This window comes from Mugil cephalus, chromosome 15, assembly GCF_022458985.1.
Source record: "Mugil cephalus isolate CIBA_MC_2020 chromosome 15, CIBA_Mcephalus_1.1, whole genome shotgun sequence".
Lineage (NCBI taxonomy): Eukaryota > Metazoa > Chordata > Actinopteri > Mugiliformes > Mugilidae > Mugil > Mugil cephalus.
The window spans coordinates 2,870,431-2,894,657 of record NC_061784.1 but is presented as its reverse complement, the minus strand read 5'-3'; the positions used below and the strand labels follow the sequence as shown (position 1 = coordinate 2,894,657).

General features: G+C 39.8%; 3 protein-coding genes across 9 annotated transcripts; 2 read left to right on the top strand and 1 right to left on the bottom strand.

The window, feature by feature from the left end:
• Positions 1 to 1,212: 1,212 nt before the first annotated feature.
• rnf167 (ring finger protein 167) lies at positions 1,213 to 7,288 on the top strand. The gene is made up of 10 exons (XM_047606372.1): positions 1,213 to 1,612; positions 2,553 to 2,683; positions 2,773 to 2,853; positions 2,935 to 3,072; positions 3,142 to 3,229; positions 3,329 to 3,419; positions 3,541 to 3,646; positions 3,825 to 3,918; positions 4,607 to 4,687; positions 4,904 to 7,288. The coding sequence occupies exons 2-10, from the start codon at positions 2,579 to 2,581 to the stop codon at positions 5,332 to 5,334; spliced, it is 1,215 nt and encodes a 404-aa protein (XP_047462328.1). The 5' UTR covers positions 1,213 to 1,612; positions 2,553 to 2,578; the 3' UTR covers positions 5,335 to 7,288.
• A 4,037-nt stretch (positions 7,289 to 11,325) lies between these two features.
• On the top strand, positions 11,326 to 18,610 carry srrt (serrate RNA effector molecule homolog (Arabidopsis)). Of its 3 annotated transcripts, none has more exons than XM_047606369.1 (20): positions 11,326 to 11,431; positions 11,987 to 12,109; positions 12,303 to 12,431; positions 12,513 to 12,665; positions 12,871 to 13,059; positions 14,447 to 14,616; positions 14,750 to 14,934; positions 15,006 to 15,116; positions 15,204 to 15,363; positions 15,467 to 15,615; positions 15,711 to 15,772; positions 15,905 to 15,983; positions 16,326 to 16,517; positions 16,621 to 16,791; positions 16,937 to 17,090; positions 17,337 to 17,530; positions 17,698 to 17,854; positions 17,961 to 18,053; positions 18,133 to 18,235; positions 18,360 to 18,610. In XM_047606369.1, the coding sequence occupies exons 2-20, from the start codon at positions 11,991 to 11,993 to the stop codon at positions 18,433 to 18,435; spliced, it is 2,646 nt and encodes an 881-aa protein (XP_047462325.1). In that variant the 5' UTR covers positions 11,326 to 11,431; positions 11,987 to 11,990; the 3' UTR covers positions 18,436 to 18,610. The 3 variants fall into 3 exon arrangements, with proteins under 3 accessions (XP_047462325.1, XP_047462327.1, XP_047462326.1); XM_047606371.1 differs by having other exon boundaries at positions 18,133 to 18,246; XM_047606370.1 differs by having other exon boundaries at positions 11,359 to 11,431; positions 11,975 to 12,109.
• Positions 18,611 to 18,992: 382 nt separating this feature from the next.
• Positions 18,993 to 22,663, bottom strand: mogat3b (monoacylglycerol O-acyltransferase 3b). 5 transcript variants are annotated; one of them, XM_047606376.1, is made up of 9 exons: positions 22,436 to 22,663; positions 22,131 to 22,256; positions 21,615 to 21,705; positions 21,363 to 21,470; positions 20,908 to 20,978; positions 20,340 to 20,544; positions 19,799 to 19,973; positions 19,532 to 19,716; positions 18,993 to 19,450 (listed from the first exon to the last, which is right to left on the bottom strand). In XM_047606376.1, the coding sequence occupies exons 3-9, from the start codon at positions 21,694 to 21,696 to the stop codon at positions 19,296 to 19,298; spliced, it is 981 nt and encodes a 326-aa protein (XP_047462332.1). In that variant the 5' UTR covers positions 21,697 to 21,705; positions 22,131 to 22,256; positions 22,436 to 22,663; the 3' UTR covers positions 18,993 to 19,295. The 5 variants fall into 5 exon arrangements, with proteins under 5 accessions (XP_047462332.1, XP_047462331.1, XP_047462330.1 ...); XM_047606375.1 differs by having other exon boundaries at positions 22,131 to 22,663; XM_047606374.1 differs by having other exon boundaries at positions 21,615 to 22,256.
• Positions 22,664 to 24,227: the final 1,564 nt, after the last annotated feature.

Sequence of the window (24,227 nt, the reverse complement as noted above, 5' to 3'; positions counted from 1 at the left end):
AGATCAAAACAATAATGTGACAAAAATAAAAAACACAATGCACAGCTCACACCCAATACACAGCAATCAATATACAAAGTCACCACAAACATTATACCACAGACAGTCATTTCAGCTCCACGGACAGGTAACAGCTCTGTGGGAGGCCAAATAAGTCCTAAATCATATACTATCTAAGTAGTCAACTCGATTTATCATGCAATGAATGAATGAAACATGAATTAGCTACCGGTATGTTAAGTTACTAGGTTAGCCGAGCTACCCAGACCGGTGCAGTCATGCATGCGCATGCACATGCAGCAGTTCACCAGTCCACAACACTGCCCCACCGAGCAGAAACAGAGGAGACAGAGCATCACAATGAACTAATCACACACAACTACGCTACAAAACGTGTCTACTGAGGGAAAACTCCAGCCATTTCATTGGAGACAGAGTTGTTGAATTTATTATTAGCAGTAGCACCCTCTGGTGGGGCCAGTCCATAATGCAAAGATGACACTATGCTAGGGCCATTTATAAATAAGGCCAGAGCACTCTGCTAATAACACCTCCTTCAGAGCACAGGGAGCACTGAGTCCTTTTGTGACTGTGGTGGCATTAGCCATCTACATTGGAGTGGTCTGCAGGGAGCATTCGGCAAAAAGTCACTGGTGAAGAATGCCAGATCTGTTCCGGGCTGCCCTCTTGGGCCTTACGGAAGTGGTGGGTGTTTGGAGGATAGAAGCAAACCTGTCATCCTTGATTTAATTTGCTATTAATTATTTAATGTTTACTTTTCCTTCTCTTGTGTGACCTGTGAATTAAATGATTATTTTATCTTAATCCACTGAACACAGTATACTGAGAAACAGGAAGCACATTTGAGACCTGTGTTTTCTGATCTGTCTAACACCGGCTGGCAGGTGGAATGCAGGGAAACTGGTTTATCTGAATATGTGCTAACCTTCATTTCCTCTGCACTTTTTCATTCATTTGCATGTGAAATATGTTGTTCTGTGAAGCTTTATACACTCGCCCTTTATAAGATACCATAATTACTCAATTAGGCTTTCATTAGACTTTTTCAGATTAATTAAAACCACGGGTGACCCTGGAAAGCTGAGAGTGTGCGTGGATTTCTATGATAAACGCGAAGCCTGCGGGATTTTAGATAATTTCTCTTTTTACTCTGGCCGCTAGTGGCGCTGTGGATCAAAGTGTGTTTGGAAAGTCTCCCATCAGTGCGAAGAAGAAGCGGGGAGCAAGAAGCAATAACAAACAAACATAGCCGAAGCAAGCTAATGCAAAGAGGGGAAACTTATTTCATGGGACGTCGTGTTTCTCTAACACCGACATATTATTGATTTATATTTCGATAGCTGTGTCTGAAGAGATGTACACGGATTACAAAAAAGACGTACACTAATCTGTGACGGGGAGTAAGTGTTACCTAACGTCTGCTAACACTAGCCAAACGTCAGCTAAATTAATCCTTCCAATCGTTTTCCTGTTGAATTAAATAACTGTCCAAGAAAAAACAAGGCGAGTCGTACATATGAGACAACGGGTGAGACCACTGGAATAATTTAGATTACAATCGTCACTGTGCTGACATCGGCAGGACACGGAGGTATGTATCACAATAACATCATGTAACTTACATATATTTAAGCAAAAGTTCGGTCTAAATGCTAACCGCAGCCCAGCAAGTCACTAACATTAATTGACAAATCGTTTGCTAACGTCGAAATGAAGTCGTTTCTCGGAGCTTGCTGATGAAGCTTTAGTTACATTGTTAACGTATTTAACATTGCGACAGAAGCAACTCCAAACAGCGCATTATTCCTTTACTCACTTCCTGGATTTAGCTACTAAAGCAAAATGTGTATGTTTGCAAGTTTTATGTTCTTCAAACAGTATATTGGGTTAGTAGCGAGCGGGTGTGGCCTAAATTACGCACATATATGCTATATACAAGAAATCAAAGTAACTGTCTATTTAGTTTTTACACATTTAGCTATGTGGGTGATTTCTGAATCTGGGCCAGTCAAACTCGTGACTTTACACAGGATCCGGGTAGTCGAAAGTTGAAATTTATACACTGACTGATTTTGTTTGTAAAATACTCAATAAGGTTAGCTGTTGTGGCACAACTTGACAGTAACTTGCCAAATTACTCAGTTAAGTTTAACAGATAAACTGTATGTTTATAGTTAGAGGTAAATATGGTCAATACAGTGCACTTAGTTTTTCATGCAAGCTGACCTTTAGTACGTAAAAAGGGAAGTTGTGAGAGGTACTTCGAAGTCTGGCAAAGTAAAGTAATAAAGTACCTATTATTCGTTTTGCTTTGCTAATCCATGAAAATATAGCTTGTGTTTATGCTGTGCTTGCGTTTGCATATCCATGTTCATATTTACTCAGGATTATCCCATGAATTGGCCCTGTATATTAATATGTTAATGCTAACTGCAGTTAAACTGCATGAACAGCTTCAGCCTAAAAACTGAGATGTTTACCTTCTGATAGGTATTAGCCTAGTAACCTACCCTGTTCAACCTATTTTTCAGATTAGTGCAACGACAAGCAACTGAAGATGGTGCTCCATAATGTGGGGTGCATGGGAACTCAATTGAGTGTCCTTGTACTGGTTTTCTGCAGCATACTGGTTTCCTCACCCACACACGCCTATATATATGCTGTAAGTAATCTTTGAGATTTACATCAATAAATATTATTTTATCCATTAGTTTCCTGAAACATACGCCTGTTGTTCTTTTGTTTTGGCAGCACTATAGCAACATGACCTCCATGTTGTTTGAAGACCTACCTGCCTTGTTTGGATCTTCACTCCCTAAGGATGGATTAATGGTAAGTGTGTTAGTGAGTTCATACGGAAAATCATGGGTTAAATTGTATGGGTTACATGATGTTTTTTACTATGTGTGACAGGGAGTTTTGGTGGCGGCCCGTCCTCTTAATGGCTGTACACCTATAGAACCTCCTCCTCCACTGCCAACATCCTACGATGCCAACACCACCAAATTTGTCGTTCTCATCAGACGCTATGAGTGCAATTTCGACATTAAGGTCGGTAGTGTTGATGTTGAATCATTTTAGGTGTCTAGACATTGGTCTAATGTGCTGAACTGCTTTCAGGTTTTGCATGCGCAGCAAGCTGGATACAGTGCAGCAATCATTCACAACTTGTATTCAGACACTCTGCTCAATATGAACTACAGCAACGGTAATTACTTAACATATGTACAATTTCAAATGTAATGTATGTTCACACACACGAAGACGATAAAGATTTAAATAAGGTTTTGTTTTTTTCTTCTTCTAGCCACTCTTGCTGACCAGATTGAGATCCCCTCTGTATTTACCAGTTTCTATGCATCCCAAATTCTCAGGAATTTCATCATTCCAGAACCAGGGTAAAGGGGAAACAAATATTATTATTTTTGAAACTAAGCAATACAGAACAATCAGCATTAGATTTGCTCAAACCAATTCATACTAATGTTTTTATCTTATGTATTATTTTTTTTTCTGCAGGGCTTATGTGATCCTCAAGCCGGAGTTTGCGTTTCCACTGTCATACTACCTTATTCCCTTCACTGGAGTTGTTGGCATGATTATTCTTGTGATGTGTGTCGTTTTGGTGAGTAGGCACACTCGACACGTCTCTTTATTTAGTTTAGCACCTGGAGAACCTATTTTAGAAATGATTATTTTGGCATAATGGGGAAGTCCCACATGAACACAGAACAAACCCATCAGTTGGTTAAATGTTTCATAAACGTCTTTCCATCCGTGATTTTACCTTTTGTACTGTTCAGGTTATACGATGCGTGCAGTACAGAAAAAGACTGAGGAAGAATCGTTTGTCCAAGGAACAACTGAAACGCATTCCAATACACAAGTTCAGAAAAGGTAAGAAGAGTTTTATGTGATTCATTGTTTTTAAAAATATTGAAAATCCTCTGATATAATTCCCAGCACAGTAATTTGAAGGCTGTGCTGTTTCTTCTTTCTTACACTGATCAGGCTTAACATTTTGACCACATCCCTAATATTGTGGTCTCCATTGTGCCTCTAAAACAGTTGTGACTCATCAGGGAATGGGCATGATGGACCTTCTGAGGGTGTCCTGTGGTGTCTGACAACAGGATGTTCTTAGTGGGGGCCTTTGGGTCCTATGGATTGAGGGGAGGGGCCTCTGTGGATCATCCCACAGATACTTGATCAGTTTAGGATCTGGTGAATTTGGAGGCCAGGTCAACACCTTGTGCTGTTCTTCATGTTTTGTTTTAGTTGTTCATAAACAGTTTTGTGTGTGTGCCTGTGTCAGGCTGCATTCTACTGGGGATGAAAGCTGGAGTGTGATTTTTATGGGGTTGACATGTGTTGTCTGGGGTGGTACATGTCTAAGTAACATCCACATGAATTCCCAGCAGAATTTCACAAGATGTTGTGTGTTGTGGCTGATATAGGTGTATGTGAACCTTTCGTTCATCTGTTGACTACAAAATTGTCTTTAAATCCATTGAATTCCACACCTTTCACATTTTGTTCTCAAGTCCCAATGATTTAAGTTACTAAATTTTCTTCTGTATATCAGGGGATGACTATGATCTGTGTGCAATCTGCCTGGATGAATATGAAGAAGGAGACAAGCTGCGTGTTTTGCCTTGTTCACATGGTAAATATTTTCATTTATATGCATAATGTGCACATCCTCAAACAGATAGGGGGATGCAATCATTACTGGAACTATAAAGATAATAGAGTATCTAATGTGTATGATGTGCTATTTGACCAAAACACTCCACAGTAGGATCTGTGTTCGCTTTTGAACACATGTTTGTTCACTCATTTATTACAATCAATAAAACTTTTATTGATTCTTTGTTATCAGCCTACCACTGCAAGTGTGTGGACCCGTGGCTCACACAGACCAAGAAGACGTGTCCAGTTTGCAAACAGCGTGTCACTCGGAACAACCAAGAGCACTCTGAGTCCGAGTCCGAGGAGGAAACCGGAGGCCGTGGAGAGGAAGAAGGGACAGAGGGTGAAGCTGATTCAGAGCGCACACCTCTGCTTCGGCCCTCCAACCCGGGGTCGCCCTCAGGGAGCCCAGGGGCCTATTCAGCCACCACCACCACCACCACCACCACTGCCCAGTGCCTCGCCTCTCCTGCACACTGCGACTCACCCATCGTGGCCTATGAAGATTACTACTCCCCACGGGAGGACACAGACTCAGAAAGCGATGACACAGGAAACGACAGGCACCACACCGATGATGACACCGCTCAGCTCATTGGTAGGGATCGAGTGGAGATCTGATGTAGCTGCAATGAGATTACCTAGTTTTACTTAACAAGGATCTTTCTATCATCAGGCGTGCTGTTATTGCGCGCTACTTTAAAATAGTTTGCAGATTTGTGGTTAGCTTGACCTTTAGAATACCTTCCACATTTTGTTGATTGTAAGAGAATCTTTTACCCATGAACCAGAGGAAGTCTGCTTGTAAGTGTCAAAGCACATGTAGCATTTGCATTAACGGTTTTTATCAAAATCCAAATTCTGTTTTCACTAGTACCCTTGTTGGTAACTGCACTTTTTTTTGATGCATGTTGTAATTTATAACTTCATCATGTCACATGAACTAACCACTAATGCTGCACAAAATGAATGGCCCACTTAAAAGTCCTTTTAAGCAAGAGTATAACTCCTCTGTTGAACGTGTATAGCCAAATTTATCACTCTCAAAGCAGATTTCAAGGTTTTCTTAGTAAGGTTAGTGCAGTTTGAAGGCTCTGTGTTTTTGTCTTAATCTTTTTATATGTGGGTCCTTTTACTAACCTTGGTCATGTCCTCAAAAGGATGTACAAGGGGAAGGAAAACATGTTTGTTTGTTTGTTTGTTTTTTATTTTAAATTACTTTTACTCAACTTTTCACACATTTTAAGTTGCATTTCTATTTTTTGTAATATAAAATCCATCTCAAATTGAACAGTAAGTAACGCTATAGTGGAATATTGCAAAGATCTTACATGATTCTGCTGCTTGAACATTGTTATATTGTTAATGCTGAGTTGACAACACAGAAAAGGATTTTTAGCTTTATCCAGTTTGTCAAGCTGAACAAACTCAGGTTTATAGCCAAAAAAATAAAATAATTAAAGGTTACTTGTAAGCAAATAATACGAGAAAACAATGTTTTTTGGACTAGTAAATTGTTTTAGCTTTTAGTTTTTCTTGGAATCTGTAAAACGTAGATTCAGAATTATTTAAATGATTTTTCCATTTTTATATCTATTACAGAATGATAAGAAGGAACTGTGGAGCCCTTGAGTTGTGTTTAGGAAAAGGCATTGCCTTACGTTGGCCTTGAGTTCATGTGTTTGTTAAATGTCTGGACACTGAAGGGACAAGACTGACACTCCTGTTTTACTGATGTTTTACCCATCCCGTCAAGCTGTACTATCTACCCACTGGTTTGACAGCTTTTATGGAAACTTGCTTCACCTTTATTTGTGCTTTGAGCAAGAAGCAGAAAGCCAGTGATTGTGCTGGTGTAATCAAATAGCCCGCATAGTCCTGCTTGATTTGCACGTGAAAATTCTGACAAGCTCAGCAGTGATCACACACGTTACTGTTTGCTTCTCCTCTTTATAAGATGTGTGTTGGCCTAAATGCACATTTTTATGGACACTAACTTTACTGGGTGGAGAGATTAAGTACTGTCAGAAAGGTGTTTCCTCTCTGGTAATGTTAAAATTCTGCTACCAGGGATTCACTTTTGGTAAGTTCCTTTGCTAGAGGGTAAAAATTAGAAGGAGGGCTGTGAAATCACAACATTCCACCTTTATATTTTCGTGCTGATTGCTGAAGACTCCACACCATCACGCTTTGATCGGAACTTGTCTGCATTGTAAAATAAAACCAGATGTTTTCCTATTTACAGCACGCTTCATTTATCTTTATGTACTGTACCCAGTTTGTTAATGAGACTGTTGACAGAGACAAATGGGAAAATATCATTCCCAAATTTAAAAAATTTCCTCCTTCTTTTAGAGTGTGCCTAGATTGTTACACTTCAGTAATAAATGTACAGTGTCAAGTGTAATTCTTTTGTGTATATAAGGGTTGAGAATCTTTAGGATGTCCAAACATGTTGTATGGAAAGCTGCATTTGTTGCGTGCTTTGGTTAAATGATATTGAAATGGGATTGAGCTGCCATTTATTTAGAAAATTACATGATCATTCTTAATAATAAAGCCACAATGGAAAATATTGTTACTGAATGTGTATGCTTTTAGCATATTTGTTGTAATTTTTAAGCAACATTGGCTGAGGCCAGTGTTACGGTATGCAACAAATCTCATACACACACATCACAAATGATATTTCAAACTACTCAGAATCACATTAAGAATGAACTACGTTTGCTGGAGTGCACACATGAATGTGCTAATGTCCAACTCGTATTGAATCAATGTAAGAAAAGTGGTAATTCAACTATAAGATCGTTTTGGGGGATGTCGTCTGTGGAGCTGTTAAACTGGATGGAAATGAAAAGACAAAAATGATTTCTGTTATATAGTCTAGCCCTATTTTAGCTTTGTTTGGGTTTTTGGTTGTAGATTTTATTATCATCTGCAACCTCTGCTGCTGATGGTCTTTATTTTGAACAGAATTAAAAAGAAGAAAAAATCTGACATAAAGGAAGCAATAATCAATGCCGCAAAAAAGAAACAACAACTTAAACAACAAAATTTTGGCCACTGATCATGCTTAACCCATGTTCAAAGTACGAAGAAGTAAAAAAATATATATATTCACTCCTACCCCTTTTCTGCATGATAACAATAAATGTACAAATTCAACACACACACACACCCACACACATAAAATAATATACCCCATTCAAAGCCATTTAATCAACATTTCCCTTCCTCCAGTCCATAACAGTTTAAGATATATATTTTTTGTACATCCTCTTGAATTGTGCAGTATTTGGGCTTTGTTTGAGTTCATTGTCCAGACGATTCCTTAAAATGACCCCACATATTGTCATACAGTAACTTTAACTGTGCAAAAAGAGAGTTTGTGTGTTCCATGTATAAATATAAAGTTTCTGTGAATAGGCTTCCTAACTAATAAAATGTTAAATAAGTTATGGTCTTTAATCTCAGTGGCACAAACTAATTAGAGCCAGGAAACTCTTGCAGCACACTCTGTATGCACATTCTCTAATAAGCTGTGAGACTGCAGTTTGTTTTTTTTTCTTCTGCAGTTTGATACTAATATAATTATTCTTGTTCTCCTTCCTTTGAAAGGGAGTTGTATAGGTTCACCATGGCATAATTGAGAAATTATTTAATGAAGTAGATTTAAATATAGTTGTACAATGGCGGCATATTATTAATATACAGTCAACTACCTGTGGGTCTAAAAGTTCTTCATTAAGACTTCCTGGATTATATGAATTAATTTCTTTCAGTCTTTTTTAATGTCACAGTTTTGTGTGCTTTTAGTCATGTTACCCACTAGGTTAAAGAAAAGGCCATTTATGTTGGAGCTGAATAAGCCAGATACAAGGTTTACGTACGTGAGCCATTAGCTGGATTATGGTGTGTCTGTGTGTGTGTGTGTGTGTGTGTGTGTGTGTGTGTGTGTAGGAGAGAGAGAATAAAGGCTGGTGAGTTTATTTTATATTGAACTGAGAAATTAATAATGGCACAGCAGTATTAATTTCACATTTCAGTGTTTCACACTAAAGCAAAAGAACATATAAAGGGCCTTCACAGGAAACGTTGCAAGCTTGGGATTGGTCTGCTGCATTTGGAAAACATCACAAATTTACAGATTTTGCTGGAGTCCAACCAGCTCAGTGGGAAAGATGGCGTCTCACTCGTCTGTGCTGAGATCTTCGTCACTGCTGTTCTTCACTCTTACTTTATTTGTGCTGGAGTCCAGAGAGATCCCTCAAGACCACGAGGTAATGAGCAAACTTATATTTACGTGTCCATTTTTGTTGTTTCCATTTATTTTGTCACCACTGAGATTTCACATTAATTTAATAAAAAAAAAAAAACTAACAAAGCAGGGGCAGCTCCTCAGTAGGTGGAGCAGGTTATCCACAAACCAGAGGGTCAGCGGTTCGATCCCGGAAATGCGATATGCTGAAATGTCCTTGGCCAAGACACTGAACTCTCAGTTGCTCCCAGTGCCACTGGTGTGTGAATGTTTGTCCTTGTGTGAGCGGATGGGTAGATGTGTCTGTGACTGTAAAGCGCTTTGAGTACCAATAGGTAGAAAGGCGCTATATAAAAACAAGGCCATTCATTTATCATTTACCATCATTATTTTTTGGATATATTTTTGTTGTAAGTTTCATGTTAATGCCGTCTTTCCTTTTTAAGTGGATCTGAAATTCCAACAAACACAAAATGCGTTATTTAAAATCTAACATATAATATAATATAATATAATATAATATAATATAATATAATATAATATAATACATTGATGATACACATTGGTGATAACACCAAGACCACCAAAAAATGAAATACAATGGTGGCTCTACATGTGTGGTCTACTGGGAGCAGGCTTGGTCGTACAGCCTCACAGCGGCAGGAAGGAAAGACCTGCAGTAATGTTCAGTTAATTCTTTAAATTTAATTATTATTTATATTCAATTTTTTATCATTCTTAATATTTGTGACACACAGCACTCAAAAATTAGTTCTGAAAATGAAAAAGAACAACAATATTCAAGCCATTTGGACTTCACTGTCAATAGATGTCATTATAATAGCATGAGCAGTTAGCAGTTCCTTTTGTTAGTTATTGTCACACACCGGAGTTTGCTGTTTCTAAAATTAAAAATATACTATAATAATATTGTGCGATGTAAAGATGGATACTGTACTTTTTTATGGCACTGGTTACATCTGCTCTGAAATCCACTGCATTACAGTATTTATTGAGTCATTAAGTATAGGCATTGTTTTAACTTTGTGTATATATCTTTTATGACTGTATTAATTGTATTATTTTATTCTTAGGCATGCTTATATGTAGGACTTGTTTTGTGCGCTGCTGGTCCTGAGTTCAAATTTTTTTTTCATGGGTAAGCTTGTAAATGACAATAAAGTAATCTTGACCTTAACCGTAACTCTATGGTTGGTTCCCATCTTCATAGGGATTTTTGGATAGTCCTTATGGGCCACACGTCATCTCCACTCCTTTGGAAGCCAATGGTGGAGCTGGGGAAGACTTTGCCTTCGGATCCAGAGAGGGCCATGCCTTTCCACAAGTGGAGTCAGCATTCATCATGGAGGATGAAGCGCAGGCTACTCAAGTGTGGCCACGCGTTATCCTGGATTACATGAGGCACCAGTTAAGGTTCAGAGGAAGGACAAAGAAAAGCACGAAGAAAGGATATATTCATCAATTTACTGTAAAATAAGAAGTAAAATAAAAAAAGATATCAGTCATTAAAGTATGAATGCCAAAGCCCTTCACAAGTTTTTATTTGTTGTTTGTTTTGTTTTTACGCATGTTCTATAAAACTTAAAATGTGACCATGAAGATATTAAAAATCTTAATTCAATAGTTCCTATAGAGTGGATATAAATAATAAAATGCTCTCAGTTATTCTTATTATTAAAAATAGCGCTGTCAAATGATTCATATTTTTAATCAGGTTAATCACAGGGTTTCTGTGGATTAATTTTGTTTAGTCACAGTTAAATTTCATTCATTGTTAATCTATATTTATTGTATGTTAATGTGTTTTCAAAACATCAACAACTTGAAACTACTTAACTCACTGGATCAACTACCCATGTGCACATGTGTGAAGGTAACTCTACTTGGACGAACTGTCCGAAATGTGTTGCCAGAGACGGTCAGAGTCATTCTGCACTGCAGATGGGTTAAATTTTTAATCAGATTAATCATGATGATGGATTAATCCACGTTTACACGTTAATTCACGCATGTACTCCACAGACAAGGACCTACTTACCATTCCCCATACCAGACTGAAAACCTATGGGGATAGGGCCTTTTGTGCAACTGCCTCTACCCTATAGAACAATATACAACATCCGCTCTGCTTCCTCTCTCATACTGAAAACATTCCTCTTCTCTATGACTTACTCTTCTTCTACTACCACTACCCATTCACACTCCCCACATGCTGTTGAAATGAGCTTTTAGTGTATATTATTTACGGACCCTGCTATGTCAAAGCGTTAAATTGAGATCCTGAGTTAGACTCCAGACCAGTAGATGGCGGTATGATCCCATTCCGTTAACCGCTTCTGTACAACCTCAAGAAGAAGATTCAACGGCGAGGAAGAGAGGAAGAGAGGAAGAGGCGCACGACGACCACGATCATTGTTCGTGGAAGTCACTTTAAAGGTATTACATTGTCTACATTTCGCGTGTTGCCAGGCGAAGTTAAACTGATAAGTAAACAGGTAGTCTGTTATTCAGGATGAGCCCCAACTTTTGCATGGAAGCCGCCTGCAGTGTTCATTTTTAGCTAGCTCACACAGCTAGCATGTTAGCTAGCCGCCTCAATTATCTAATCCGCACACACACAACTCACAATCTTTGTTTTGACTTATTTTTATGTAATTTGGTAATTTGGATATTAAGACCTCGATGCAAAATTAGCTGTGCTTGACAAATGCCCACGCTTCTTTAATTTACGGAAGTAGTGTCTTTCAACCATTGCATTTGTAGTATCCTTGTCCTTTTTTATTGCTTTTATTTATTTTTTCATTCCTCTCCCCACAGTCGTTTTAATTAGCACAACGTGTAGCTTTTGTGTGTTTGTATCACTTGTATGTGGTAAAGTACTCTTGCAGGCTTTTGTTTGCATGTGTAAGTACTACGGCATTATTCAACAGTGACTAAGCTTATTATCAGACCATCGTCAATCCATCCACAACATTTCAGCCTTTTTCACAGAGACATGGGGGACAGTGATGATGAGTATGATCGCAGAAGAAGAGACAAATTCAGGCGGGAGAGGAGTGACTATGACCGATCAAGGGAGAGGGAGGACAGACGCAGAGATGACTGGAACGACAGGTAAGAAAGCGTCACTCTTTGGATTTAGTTTGACCCCAAACTTTTTTTGGGGAAAAAAATTGCATAATCAAAAAGTTTTCAGAATTTTATTCCTTCAAGTGTTGTATTTAACTTTGTGCTTACATTTCATGTTTGTTAAATTTGTGTACGGTTTTAAATTTGTGCTCTTGTTTCTCTGAAATCAATGTTGCAGGGAGTGGGACAGAGGCAGGGAACGACGTAGCCGTGGAGAGTACCGGGATTATGACAGAGGTCGCAGGGAGAGATTTACCCCACCCAGACACGACATGAGCCCCCAGCAGAAACGCATGAGAAGAGACTGGTGAGATTAGCAGGAACACTGCTCCACAATCTTTACTACTGCCGTCGCATTTTACTTAACTGTTTTATCTCCTCCTGTAAGGGATGACCATGGTGGAGACCCTTACCGTGGTGTGGGATACGACTTGGGTTATGGTGGTGGAGGAGGGGGTCCCAGCTATGGACCACCACAGCACTGGGGCCATCCTGACCTGCACCTCATGCAGCCTCATCATGGCATCCCCATTCAAGCAAGGTGAGAGATGGAGTCAATTAAATGTTGTTTTACACCTCTGATTACTGACAGTATATGTTTGTTGTTCTTTATGTAATCTATTTTTAATCAAAAACACAATGTTATGAAGAATCGTGTCATTTGACATTCCACCTCAGACTCTTTGAATGTGGCTGCATGAGAAGATGTTTGCTTTACACATCCAAACTTGTCTCTCTTCTGCCAGGCTTGGTAACATCCACGACATGGACTTGGGTCCTCCTCCTCCAATAATGAAGAGCTTTAAGGAGTTTCTGCTGTCCTTGGACGATTCTGTGGATGAAACCGAAGCAGTCAAACGCTACAATGAGTACAAGATTGACTTCCGCCGACAGCAGATGCAGGACTTCTTCTTGGCTCATAAAGATGAAGAGTGGTACGATCTCAATTGATCTTTCTATATAAGCCCTAATTATGATTATTATTAAGTTTTAGGTAATCTCTATAGTCAGTCTATGATTTTTCATCACCAGGTGTTCACAGCTGCTCTGTTTGGCTAATTGACTTCATTATTTTAGATAAAACTTCTTTTTTAGAGAGAATCTAATAGTTTGGCCCTGGTCCTATGGTGGGTTTACATAGGGATATTACTTATACAGTGTAGCATATTGTTTACAATAAGAAAATTAAGCCCTGGGCCTTGTGCCATCTGTTATGGGACAAAGTTCTGTTAAGTAGCACTTTACATTGCACTTTTTACAATGGTGTAATTTTTGCATTACACCGTGCTGTTAATCATTCATTATTTTGTCAAGTATTTGTGTATAGATTCTGTTCACAGTCATTTAGCTGAATTCTAAAGTTAATCCTTTTGTTCAGTTTCATGTAGCTTTGAACAGAAAGTCATCCTCTTTCTTTGGAATAATTTTCATATGAATTGATTTACCATTGTATATTGTCTGTTAATGCCTATTACACTTACTTCACAGGTTTCGTGCAAATTGTTCTGTTTTGACATAACCCGCTTTTCCTCCCTTCATTTCTACTACTACGTTGACAACGATTTTTTCCAAGCTGAGAAAAAGTGGAGCTCATCCGCAAGAATCGGTTTAGATAGAAAGGGTATGCACTGCGCACAATGCAGTTGCTCTTAGACACACAGTACCAGGAATTTTAGATAGACAGCCAAGTAGTTTTCCGCACATGGAGATTTTTTTTTCTTGTTTTATGGTTTTTCTACACGATTTTGTTTTTATATTTGGATCAAATCGAATCCCAAAACCGAATTTGTGTGTAGACAGACACACCATTGGGGTGAAGTGGAGCGCACTTTCACAGAAGAGACCCCCCTCTCTGTATTTAATTGTTATTAAACTGGCAGAGCAAAAGGTAACTGTAGTCCACTCAATGATAAACATTTTAATGTGACATTTTGAATATGTTAAATGCTTAAATATATCTTTGTATGTTTTTTTTCCTTATTTTTGGTGAGTTAATCTGAAACTTTTTAATTTGGAATAATTAGTTATAAAACATGCATACACTCAAACACCTAACATATGAATGCAGAAAACAAATTATAATAATTTGGCCTCTTTTGAGTTTTCCCAATAAACCATTCCTGAATCTGGACTTCAAATACACATAATTTGTTTAAAATCTGGTTACAAGAAATTGTAATAATGCAAATAATTTTTATGTTTTCACAGATATTTTATATGGATGTATAATATGTATTTGTTCTCTAACTTTTGCAACCCGTTCATCCCAACCCCCCGTCATTCCCTCCCCCACTGTTTTGCGGACACTAACTCCGGACACAGGTTTAGGTCCAGGTACCACCCAGATGAGGCCAGTCGACTTAAGGCAGAGGCCCAGAGTGCCCTGCTCAACCGCCTGAACGTCTTTATGTTCCTGATGGAGAATAGCTGGTTTGATAACTTCTCCTTGGACATTGAACAGACTCCAGCCATCATCAAGGTTCTGGACGCAGGTGAGACCTTAGAGACATTATAAAGAATGAGCGGCTGCTGTCGTGTGGACCTAATATACTTATTTTTAGAATAATTAATGAAAAGATGCCATCATTATTTGTCGCCTGAACCGCACGCCCTCTTCTTTATCAGCTGTGATAAAAATGGAAGGTGGGACGGATCATGATCTTCGTATCCTGGACATGCCATCTGAAGAAGAAGAAGAGAGGGAAAAGTCGGCATCTGTTCCAGGTGGTGCTGAGCCTCCCAAGAGAGAGGACCTCAAATCACTGGGCAGTGACCGCAAACCCTCAGTAGAACAAGAAAAAAATGAAAAGGTGTGTGTTTTTCTCTGTTAGACAGTAGAGATTGTATAGTGCTGTGCTGATTACAGTGAACTGTGCCACAGGAGGAGAGCGACTCTGCCAACGCTGAAAGGGCTGCCACAGCAGAAGGGGATGATGTGAAAGAGGAGACTGAGAAAGAAGCTGCCAAAGTAGACATGCCTGAACCTAAGAAGGTTGGTGTTTAAATTACTGAAATGACTTGCTGACAAGTGACAGAAATAAGCCAACTAGCCATGATTGTTGTCATTTTCACTTGTTAGCCAAGAAGAAAGAGGAAGCGCAGCGGAGACAGCGATGACGAAGCCAGTGCCTCAGAGAGCGACTCCGACTCTGACTCAGACTCCAACTCTAACTGTTCTGACAAACCTGTGAAGAAGGAGGAGGTGGAAGACAAGGATGAGGAGGAAGAGGAAGGCGAAGGTGAGAATTCAAATAGCAGATTTCACTTTCAGAACAAATGTAAATGTTTATATACTTTTATGATTATTGGCTGAAATCATATTTTTCTTATTGAATGGCTCAGAGGAGAAACCAAAGGAGAACTCTGAGGAGGACAAGAAAGAAGAGAAGAAGCCAAAAGATGACGCTCCCAGACCACGGCCTCTCCACAAGACTTGCTCTTTGTTTATGAGGAACATTGCCCCCACCATTTCTAGGGCTGAGATTATTGCTGTGAGTTGAACACACAGCGGCAGTGTTCACGTTTCCAGAGCTTAGTGCACTAAAGTGTTTGAGTCCTAAACATTATATCTGTTTGTATCTCTCAGCTGTGTCGACGATACCCGGGGTTTCTGCGTGTTTGCCTGTCTGACCCACATCCTGAGCGCAGGTTGGTTTAAAAAAAAAAAAACAACCACAAAATAAATTCTTTTAATTTTCTAATCTAATAATTAACTGGTTTAGTCAGGGTTGTCTGAAGCAAGAAACTAGACACATGGACATGAATTCTGTGCTGTTTCAGGTTTTTCAGACGTTGCTGGGTGACGTTTGACCGTAGCGTGAACATCAAAGAGGTCTGCTGGAACCTTCAGAACATCCGAGTACGTCTGTTAACTGTTTCACATATGTTTTGTGCCTCATAGTGGTACGGATGGCTCTAGACAAGTAGAACCAAAACAGAATAGTTTTTTGTTCTGTTACGTTCTTTGTCATTACATTTTTTTGTATTGTTGTATCACCAACGTGTTGGAAAAGAGCATGTTGCTGGAATGAGATTTGCTGTTCTCATTTCAAGTTCGTGCATTGACTGTGATGATCCGTTTTGTCAATGTGTGCGAACTGCTGTTGTTAGGAGAGACAGGCGTTCAATTATAGTACTCGTGTGATCTCTCAAATAAAAATCGAGCCAATTAAAACCGCCTGTTGCTTTCTAACTTTGACAGCTGCGAGACTGTGAACTGGCACCAGGGGTGAACAGGGACCTGGCTCGGAGGGTGCGTCATGTTAATGGCATCACTCAACACAAGCAGGTGCTCCGCAACGACATCAAGCTGGCTGCCAAGCTCATACATGCCTTGGATGAAAAGGGGGCCCTGTGGAGCATTAAGTCTCAGGAAGAAGGGCAGAGCACTGAGGTATTAAAGCAAATCTCTCTTCTTTATGTGCGCGTATCTCTCTTTTACAGCGATCTTGCTGTTAGTGAGTTACTTATTTAAATGTGGTGTGTGATTTCCAAAGTTGCAGGCTCAGAACCCCATCTTGAAAAATATTACCGACTACCTGATAGAGGAGGTGAGCGCTGAGGAGGAGGAGCTTCTTGGTTCAGGGAGTGGCATGGATACTGAGGAGAGCGCCAAGGAAGGCAACCCTGCTGAGACCACTGTGGAGAGGGATGACAAGCTAGCCAAGGTCTGACTTTAGCAACCTCAGAGAATGAGTTATAAATTTACATGCTACATATTTCCTGATGAAAAAGTATTTTGATTTGATATTTTTATTTATACCGTCAAGTCTTAATGATCTTTAAATGCTATGTTTGATTTTTTTTCTCCAGGTTTTGGACCGTTTGATCTTGTATCTGCGTATTGTGCATTCCATTGACTACTACAACACATGTGAATACCCCAGTGAGGATGAAATGCCCAATCGCTGTGGCATGATCCATGTACGTGGACCCATTCCTCCAAACCGCATCACACATGGAGAAGGTTAGTGTTGCCCTCATCCACTTGAAAGACAAATGAAAGTAAGCGTGTTGTTTGTAAAATAAGGTTGACCACTTATCTTTGCATGCTGAAGTGGAAATGCTTGTGAACTATTGATTTTGCTAGTTAAACTTGGATTTGATGTTATTTACAAGTTCTAAGTAAAAACACATCTGGGACGTCTGTTGAAAGAAAGGCAGCACGTTGTCACACATTTTAACCTCTCGTTTTCTTGTTAACTTTAAACAGTGCAACAATGGCAGAAGATGATGGAGGAGAAGTTGATTCCCTTGTTTAGTTTGAAAGAAGTCCTGTCTGAGGAAGAGGCGTCAAAAATGGGCCGCAAGGATCCAGAAGAAGAGGTGGAAAAGTTTGTGTCTGCTAACACGCAAGAGCTGGGAAAGGACAAATGGCTCTGTCCTCTAAGTGGCAAGAAATTCAAGGTGAGTTTTCATAAAGCCAAGGATTCAGGACTGTACAGCTCAATAAGATGCTGTGGTTTTTTTACAAAAAATCTTCCAGCACTTGAAATGTTTTGATCATTTTTATTTGCGCTGGTAAATGATTAAAAGACTCGTATGTTATCTTCTATTTCCATATAAATTTCAAGGGCCCAGAGTTTGTGCGGAAACACATCCTGAACAAGCACGGGGACAAGATCGAGGAAGTGAAAAAGGAGGTGACATTCTTTAACAATTTTCTGATGGATGCTAAGAGACCGTCACTGCCAGAGATGAAACTCCCTCCTCTTCCAGGCCCAGGCCAAGGTCAGCGCAATGTTTCAGCTCATATGTTCTACATACTTCCTTAAGATAGTAAAAAATACTAGTGCACTGGAACTTGAAATAATGATATGTATGTTTTTGTTCCCAGGTTTGCTTTCTCCCACTATGCCATTCCCTCCTCAGGGCCCACAGGGTCCGATGGGTTTTGCACAACCTCGTCCACCACTCATGGGCTACGGTGGTATGTTCTGACTGTGCTTTTATAACATTCTGAAAGCTGGAATATATCATTTTAAATATCTGAATCCTTCTTTTTACAGCAGGTGGACCTCCTTACCCCCCCAACCAGTATGGAGGAGGCAGAGGCAACTATGACAACTTCCGTGGACAGGGAGGCTACCTAGGAAAGCCACGCAACATCAGGTGAGACCACTGTACGTGCAGTCTTTGCTCTGAGGACTCTGTGTTTTCTGCTGTTGGAGAATGATGAAACTCAATTTAAGGTCTTTTCTGTTCTGGCTATTTGTGTTCCTCCTTTCACTCTCAGAATGTCACGAGGTGATCCACGCAACATCATTGAGTACCGTGACCTGGATGCACCAGATGACATGGACTTCTTTTAGAAGGATCACTTAGCCCTTTCAGTCGTCACTCTTCGTCAGTGTTGTTTTGCCCGCTTTTCGTAGTAATGTAGGTTATTTCTTTCTTAAATATCTGATTTTGTAATTATTGTGCAAGTAGAACAAACTTCTGTATTGCTGTTAACTGCTTCCTCAATAAAGTTGTGATTAAACTACATTAATATGTATGATATGGATTTTCCAGTAAAATCAGGTTGTGTGTGGCTTCAGACAGATCAGAGCAGACCAGTCAGGCTCGAAGGACAAGGTACAGTAGAAGAAAGCCGTTTAGGAAGTCATCCCAGACACCCAGACACCTAACATCCGCCTGTGATTGGGTCATTTAATAACTCGAGCTTACACTATGCTGTACAACGGGGTTATTGAGCAGGGCTGTTGATGTACTGCATTCTGTGTAAATACACAGAAAAACATTCAATTTCATTAAATTGTTCTGTTCGTTCTAAATGTCAATAAGATGCATTGATTTATTTAGTTCATGAAAACACATCAGGTTGGGATTTTCTTTTTTTTTATAATAGCGGAATGAAAAAGAGACATTTTGACAAAATAGCAATTTATTAAAGCATTTTTCTCTCCAAGTATCTAGATCATTTATAAACTGATGAAAAACACATTTTAGAGACTGCTAAACCAATATATCCACCACTTTCATGCCTTTGCAAATACATCACTCCCATATAATGGCCCTCATGTCATCATTATTCAATACAAACAGCATAGTCACGCTCAATATATTCAAATACTCTAGCCTACAATCTTAAAGTGTTTTAGATCAACCCTGTCACATCAGACCCACTTCCAGAAAACCTTAACAGCAGTGCAATTCTTGTTTAAGACATCTAAATGATCCGAAGCTTGTGACTCTCAGACAGTCCGCAGCTGACCTTGTGTTCGTGGAACAATTTGGACAAAGCCTCCATATAAAGTCTATGATAGTGATCAACCTCCTCTTCGGTAGGTGTGGCACTCTTAGGCACTGAGATCGGACTTCCCACTGAAAAAAGTAGGAGGATAAAATGGTCACAGTGCACCAAATGAGAGGCCGTTTTTATATGAAGAATGATTAAATACTCACCCACGGTAGTGACAGGGGTCCTGTAGGGCAGGAATGCAAAGCGCTCGCCGACAAATAGGCAAGGGGCAAAACCCACGATCTTTTTAAATAAGTCCTGTAAGTTACGACTGAGACTGCCCTCTGAGAAAATCACCTGCTGAAAGAGTTCATTTTCTCCAAATGAGTAAACAGGCACCAGATCAGCCCTGTGGAGAATCATCAGGGGTTATAGGAGTGTGCAGTAGAGGAGAGTACAACAACAGACTGCTATTTCTCATGTGCCCTCACCCAAACTCGAGCGCCATCCTGACAAATCCTTTTCTTTCCTTTACAACCACTGTGTTGAGCCCAGGAGAGGATGCCAGAGACTCAGCAGCACCCCCTATCACAATCACCACTGCATTGCCTTTACCCCTTTTTGAAAGGAGGTGGACAAGGCTCGGTTTGCTGACTGGATAAAGACCTGATCACACAGAGAAAGTAAGAGCATCAACAGGTCGGCTGTGCAGGGACAAGAACAAAACAGAGGACTTGTCCAGTTGTGGAAAGACGGCCGTCACTGGAATTAGTCGATTTTTTTTTTTTTTGATGCAATGACGGTAGAAACTGGTCTGAGACTTTGCCACTTTCTGTATCAGTTGGGGGTTTATGCGCAGCTTCAATTTGCAATTTAACAAAGTGAAATTCTGTCTTTAATCCCCAGCACATATACAGTATATTCCAAAAGTGTAGATATGGTTTCTGCAGTGACATCAGCAATGTTTTGGTGTAACGATTCATCAGATGAATTGACCCAGTTTTTAATTCCCTTTGTTGATGTAATAATTACCTGCACACATTATATAATCCCTTAAGAGTGGTATCCTGAAAAGGCCTGCCAGTATCGCCAAGCGTGGTCGCACCCCAGGAAATGCCTCGGCGAAGCCACAGCTATCTGTGCTGAAGCAGCTGAAGGCCCCGACACTCATGATTCCATGCGGATGACATCCTAGGATGTAGTTTTTGTTTGGGTTCAGCTCAGCTGTCTTCACCAACTGAGCAAAAAATTTGACACAAAAGAAATGCTGATCACAGCTAGTCCCTTACACTTGATCATAAAAACCAAGCCCAGCTGTATCATATACTATCTGATTAAATGAGAACATTATGTGAACAGACTCTTGTAGGCCACAATTAAAGGCTCAATACGTTATCGCAAAGCTGCATCGCTGTATTTGCATTAATAAAGCGTCACAGCAGATAAGACAAGATTGAACACAGAAATAGATTCATGCACATTTATAGGAATTGTTCTGAACTGTATGTGGTGCGTGGTATTTTTTGAGATCCAGCCATGTCTTACGACAAAATATAAATAAAACAGATTATGAAAAGAACAAGTGCGAAGCAGAACTTACTTTAATTGGAAAAAAGTCTCTGAAGTGCTTCCATATCCTCCACTTTCTCACAAATACAGTTTTCCTGCCCCCTGATGGAGACGGAGAATCTTAGAGGCACTGGGTATGTTCCAGTTATACTGCATACTAACTACGCTGTTTTTCTGTCCAACTGACAAACGTTTCAATTTATTCTTAGCAGGTGTGTTAATATTAGAACAGTACAATACATAGTAAAAAAATATATATATATTACAGTGATGCAATGTGCAAAGAAAATGCAGGGGCTGTTTTTTCTCCTGCGAGCATCTGCTACATATTCATTTGTGCAATGCATCATGGGAAACTTACTATAGAGATTTTAACTTAATGTGTCCACCTTCTATGTAAACACACTAGTAACCTGTTTGAAATGATTACAGTATAGCATAGTGACACAGAGGATGCTGCTGTTTGTCTGGATGTGTGTCCTTTACCTCTTTCAGGGGTGTCCCAGTCCATCACCAGCCATGCAAAGTACAGAGTGGGTAGCGGCCACAGAGAGGTAAACATAAGATACACCATCAAGATGACAGCAGTCAGCCCTGAAGTTGGATGTTTGTCGCGCCATGTCGGGCATCGTGAGAGTCCGTATGTTGGGGGTACAAGACAAGTGTTGCGTAAGCTCATATTTTAACATGATATTTTTTGCAAATGCAGGAAGTGGTAAAAGTGTGGTTGTATCTTACCAAAAAACAGAAATGTTAGCACCCACTGGAGAACACAGATTGCCTCCAAAAACTCCTTCTGCTGGGTTTTTTCTTTAGCCATTCTTGGAAGCTGGAACCACATCAGTCAAACATTTGTAAATGCATTGTGACTCAGTAAATGTCATGGATATGTAACATAAATGATATAATGTTTTCCTTTAGAAATGATAAAGGTTGCTTTATGGAAGATGATAAAATGTATGTTAGATGTCATCATGGCAGAGATCACATTGCACTGGTAATCAGCAGCCTGTGCTCTTAATCTTCCTTTAGGGAAGACTTAAAACTTGTAAAACATGCAGCAGCCTGATCAAATGACTTACTCATGAACATGCTCACAGGCAAACGGAGACACAAGATTTTTTAAACTGCCACAAATAAAACTGTTATCAGTCAGACTAGTATAACCACAAAACACCGTTGGCTATGAATCATTAAGGAAATGAGAAACAGCTCTTTTGATCACACTGCTAAAAATAAAAGACCGTACTTTACCTGACCGGAGTTTATTCACGATTTAATTTGAATGAATGCAGATTCTCTGCTTGTCAGCACAGCCTAGCAGTATGCACTTTGACCGGATCACGGAAAGCTGCTGATAACAAATCCACTCCCCTGATACTTTGACACAGAAACCAACTATATCATTGATTAAAAACGACAACATTTTATAGTGGGATGCTTTTCTTAGTACGGGATATTTATATAATATGACAAGATGGTTTCATGGTTAGACTGACGTTACTTTTCCGTTTTGTTTTTAGTCACACTTGTCGTAAACAGGAAAACGCACCACTTACTTAGTACTGCGAATGTCACACAGCTTTACAGCCACAGCAATGCTCTTCCCTCTGATGATGGATATTTGCCGCGGTAGCGTAACACACATAAAGCAGAAGCTCCAGTGTCTCTCTTAGAAGAAATACTGACACGGTGTCATTGATCAACATATTGTCCAGGCTCACTGGTTAATCTCAATCAATTCCACATGCCCCACAGTTAGTGACGCTCAACACTTCCTGACTGTGTTTCACACAACAAGAGTTTTAGGAAGTGAAGGGTTGCTGCCTAGTCCAGCATTGGGGGACTTTTAAGGCAGAGGAATGAGGAAGCTGGTCAAACAGCAGCAACAGAAAATAACACCGCACCCTGGATGGGAATATGAAACAAAGAGGGTTCTTGTTGTGATCGTTTTTGTGTAAAATTGTTTTGTGCAAATGCCACAGAAATTTGAACAATTCAACTGCTTTGCATACACTCACGTCGCTGCCCTTTTACCTCATATTTGCTCCTGTGGATCAAAGATAAAGACTCTTGTGGAGATAGTGGCCACGTGTGATAGTGTGGTATAAAAATCAAAAAATTAGCTGCATGCGCCGCTGAGCACGCTTACTGAAAAGTGAAAGTTAGCAGAGTTTCCTGTCTATATCTCAGCTAAAAAAGGTCATCTGCTCCTAACCCGATCAACCAAATTTTTGCTGCCCTCAAATGGACATGTGTACAAGAAAATCCTTTTGGTATCATGACAAAATATTCAGTAAAGACTTTCGTACATAGTTTTCTATGTTGACACCTTAACATTTTTACTCAGACAAGGTGATAGTCATTTTGGAGAACGCCCTGAACACTCACCAGTGTTTTCCTTTGTCACCTCAGTGGATCAGACCAAAACCTTCTGCTTTGGCTAACATAATCGCCTACTACGACAACTCATGGTCAGTGTTAAACGTAATGATTTAATGGATTAGCATATTTGTGAATGTGCAGATTATTTTGATAGTTTTTGTAGTGTGTGTGTTTTTCTAACTGTCCACACTTGGTGGCACATTTGGGACTAACCCCAGGTTTTATGCAAGGATGTTCTCTTGAGGCTGAAACTGCACAGGACACCACTTAATCAAAATTGAACTTGAACTTTGGATTTACATGCGGCGGTGGCGGTCCAAAGATAATCACAGATATAAGCGTGTTTCTCAAGGGCTAGGGAGCGATCCTAATCTCTTACCCGGTTGTTGAAACTTTTTACAGTTTGTCTTTGGCCTGCTCACCTATCTAATCATCCCTCGACTTTAGGGGGCGTGTCAGCCTCAGGCCATGTGTACCACTTTAGTCACCTGACACTAACCCCCCACCCCCCCACCCACCTCCATCCCCCAACCCCCAACGAATTGTTTTGTTGCTGTTGCTCATGTGAAGTTACACTTTCAAGGTGTCAGAGTCAAATACAAATAGAATGAATTAATTTATGAAAAATATTTAAAGATATAAAGAACAAAAATAAGATATAAGCCGGTATAACGGAGGTAAAAGGCTACAATAAGTAAAAAGTGATAAGAGTGACCAACACTCAGCGGGAGGATTTATGAAGTTTGATGGCCACGGGCAGGAATGAGCTCCTGTGGCGTCCTGTGGTGCATTAGGGAAGGATGAGTCTATGGCTGGCCTGTGTGTTGTGGAGTGTGTGGCCGGAGTGGTACAGGATGGTCTTTCATTTACCAACACTCTCGCTTCTGACAATATTTGTGTTCTTAATTAATTATTTATAGAAACACTTGTTAAGGTGATTTTTCTTGTATGTGGATTTCTCACTCA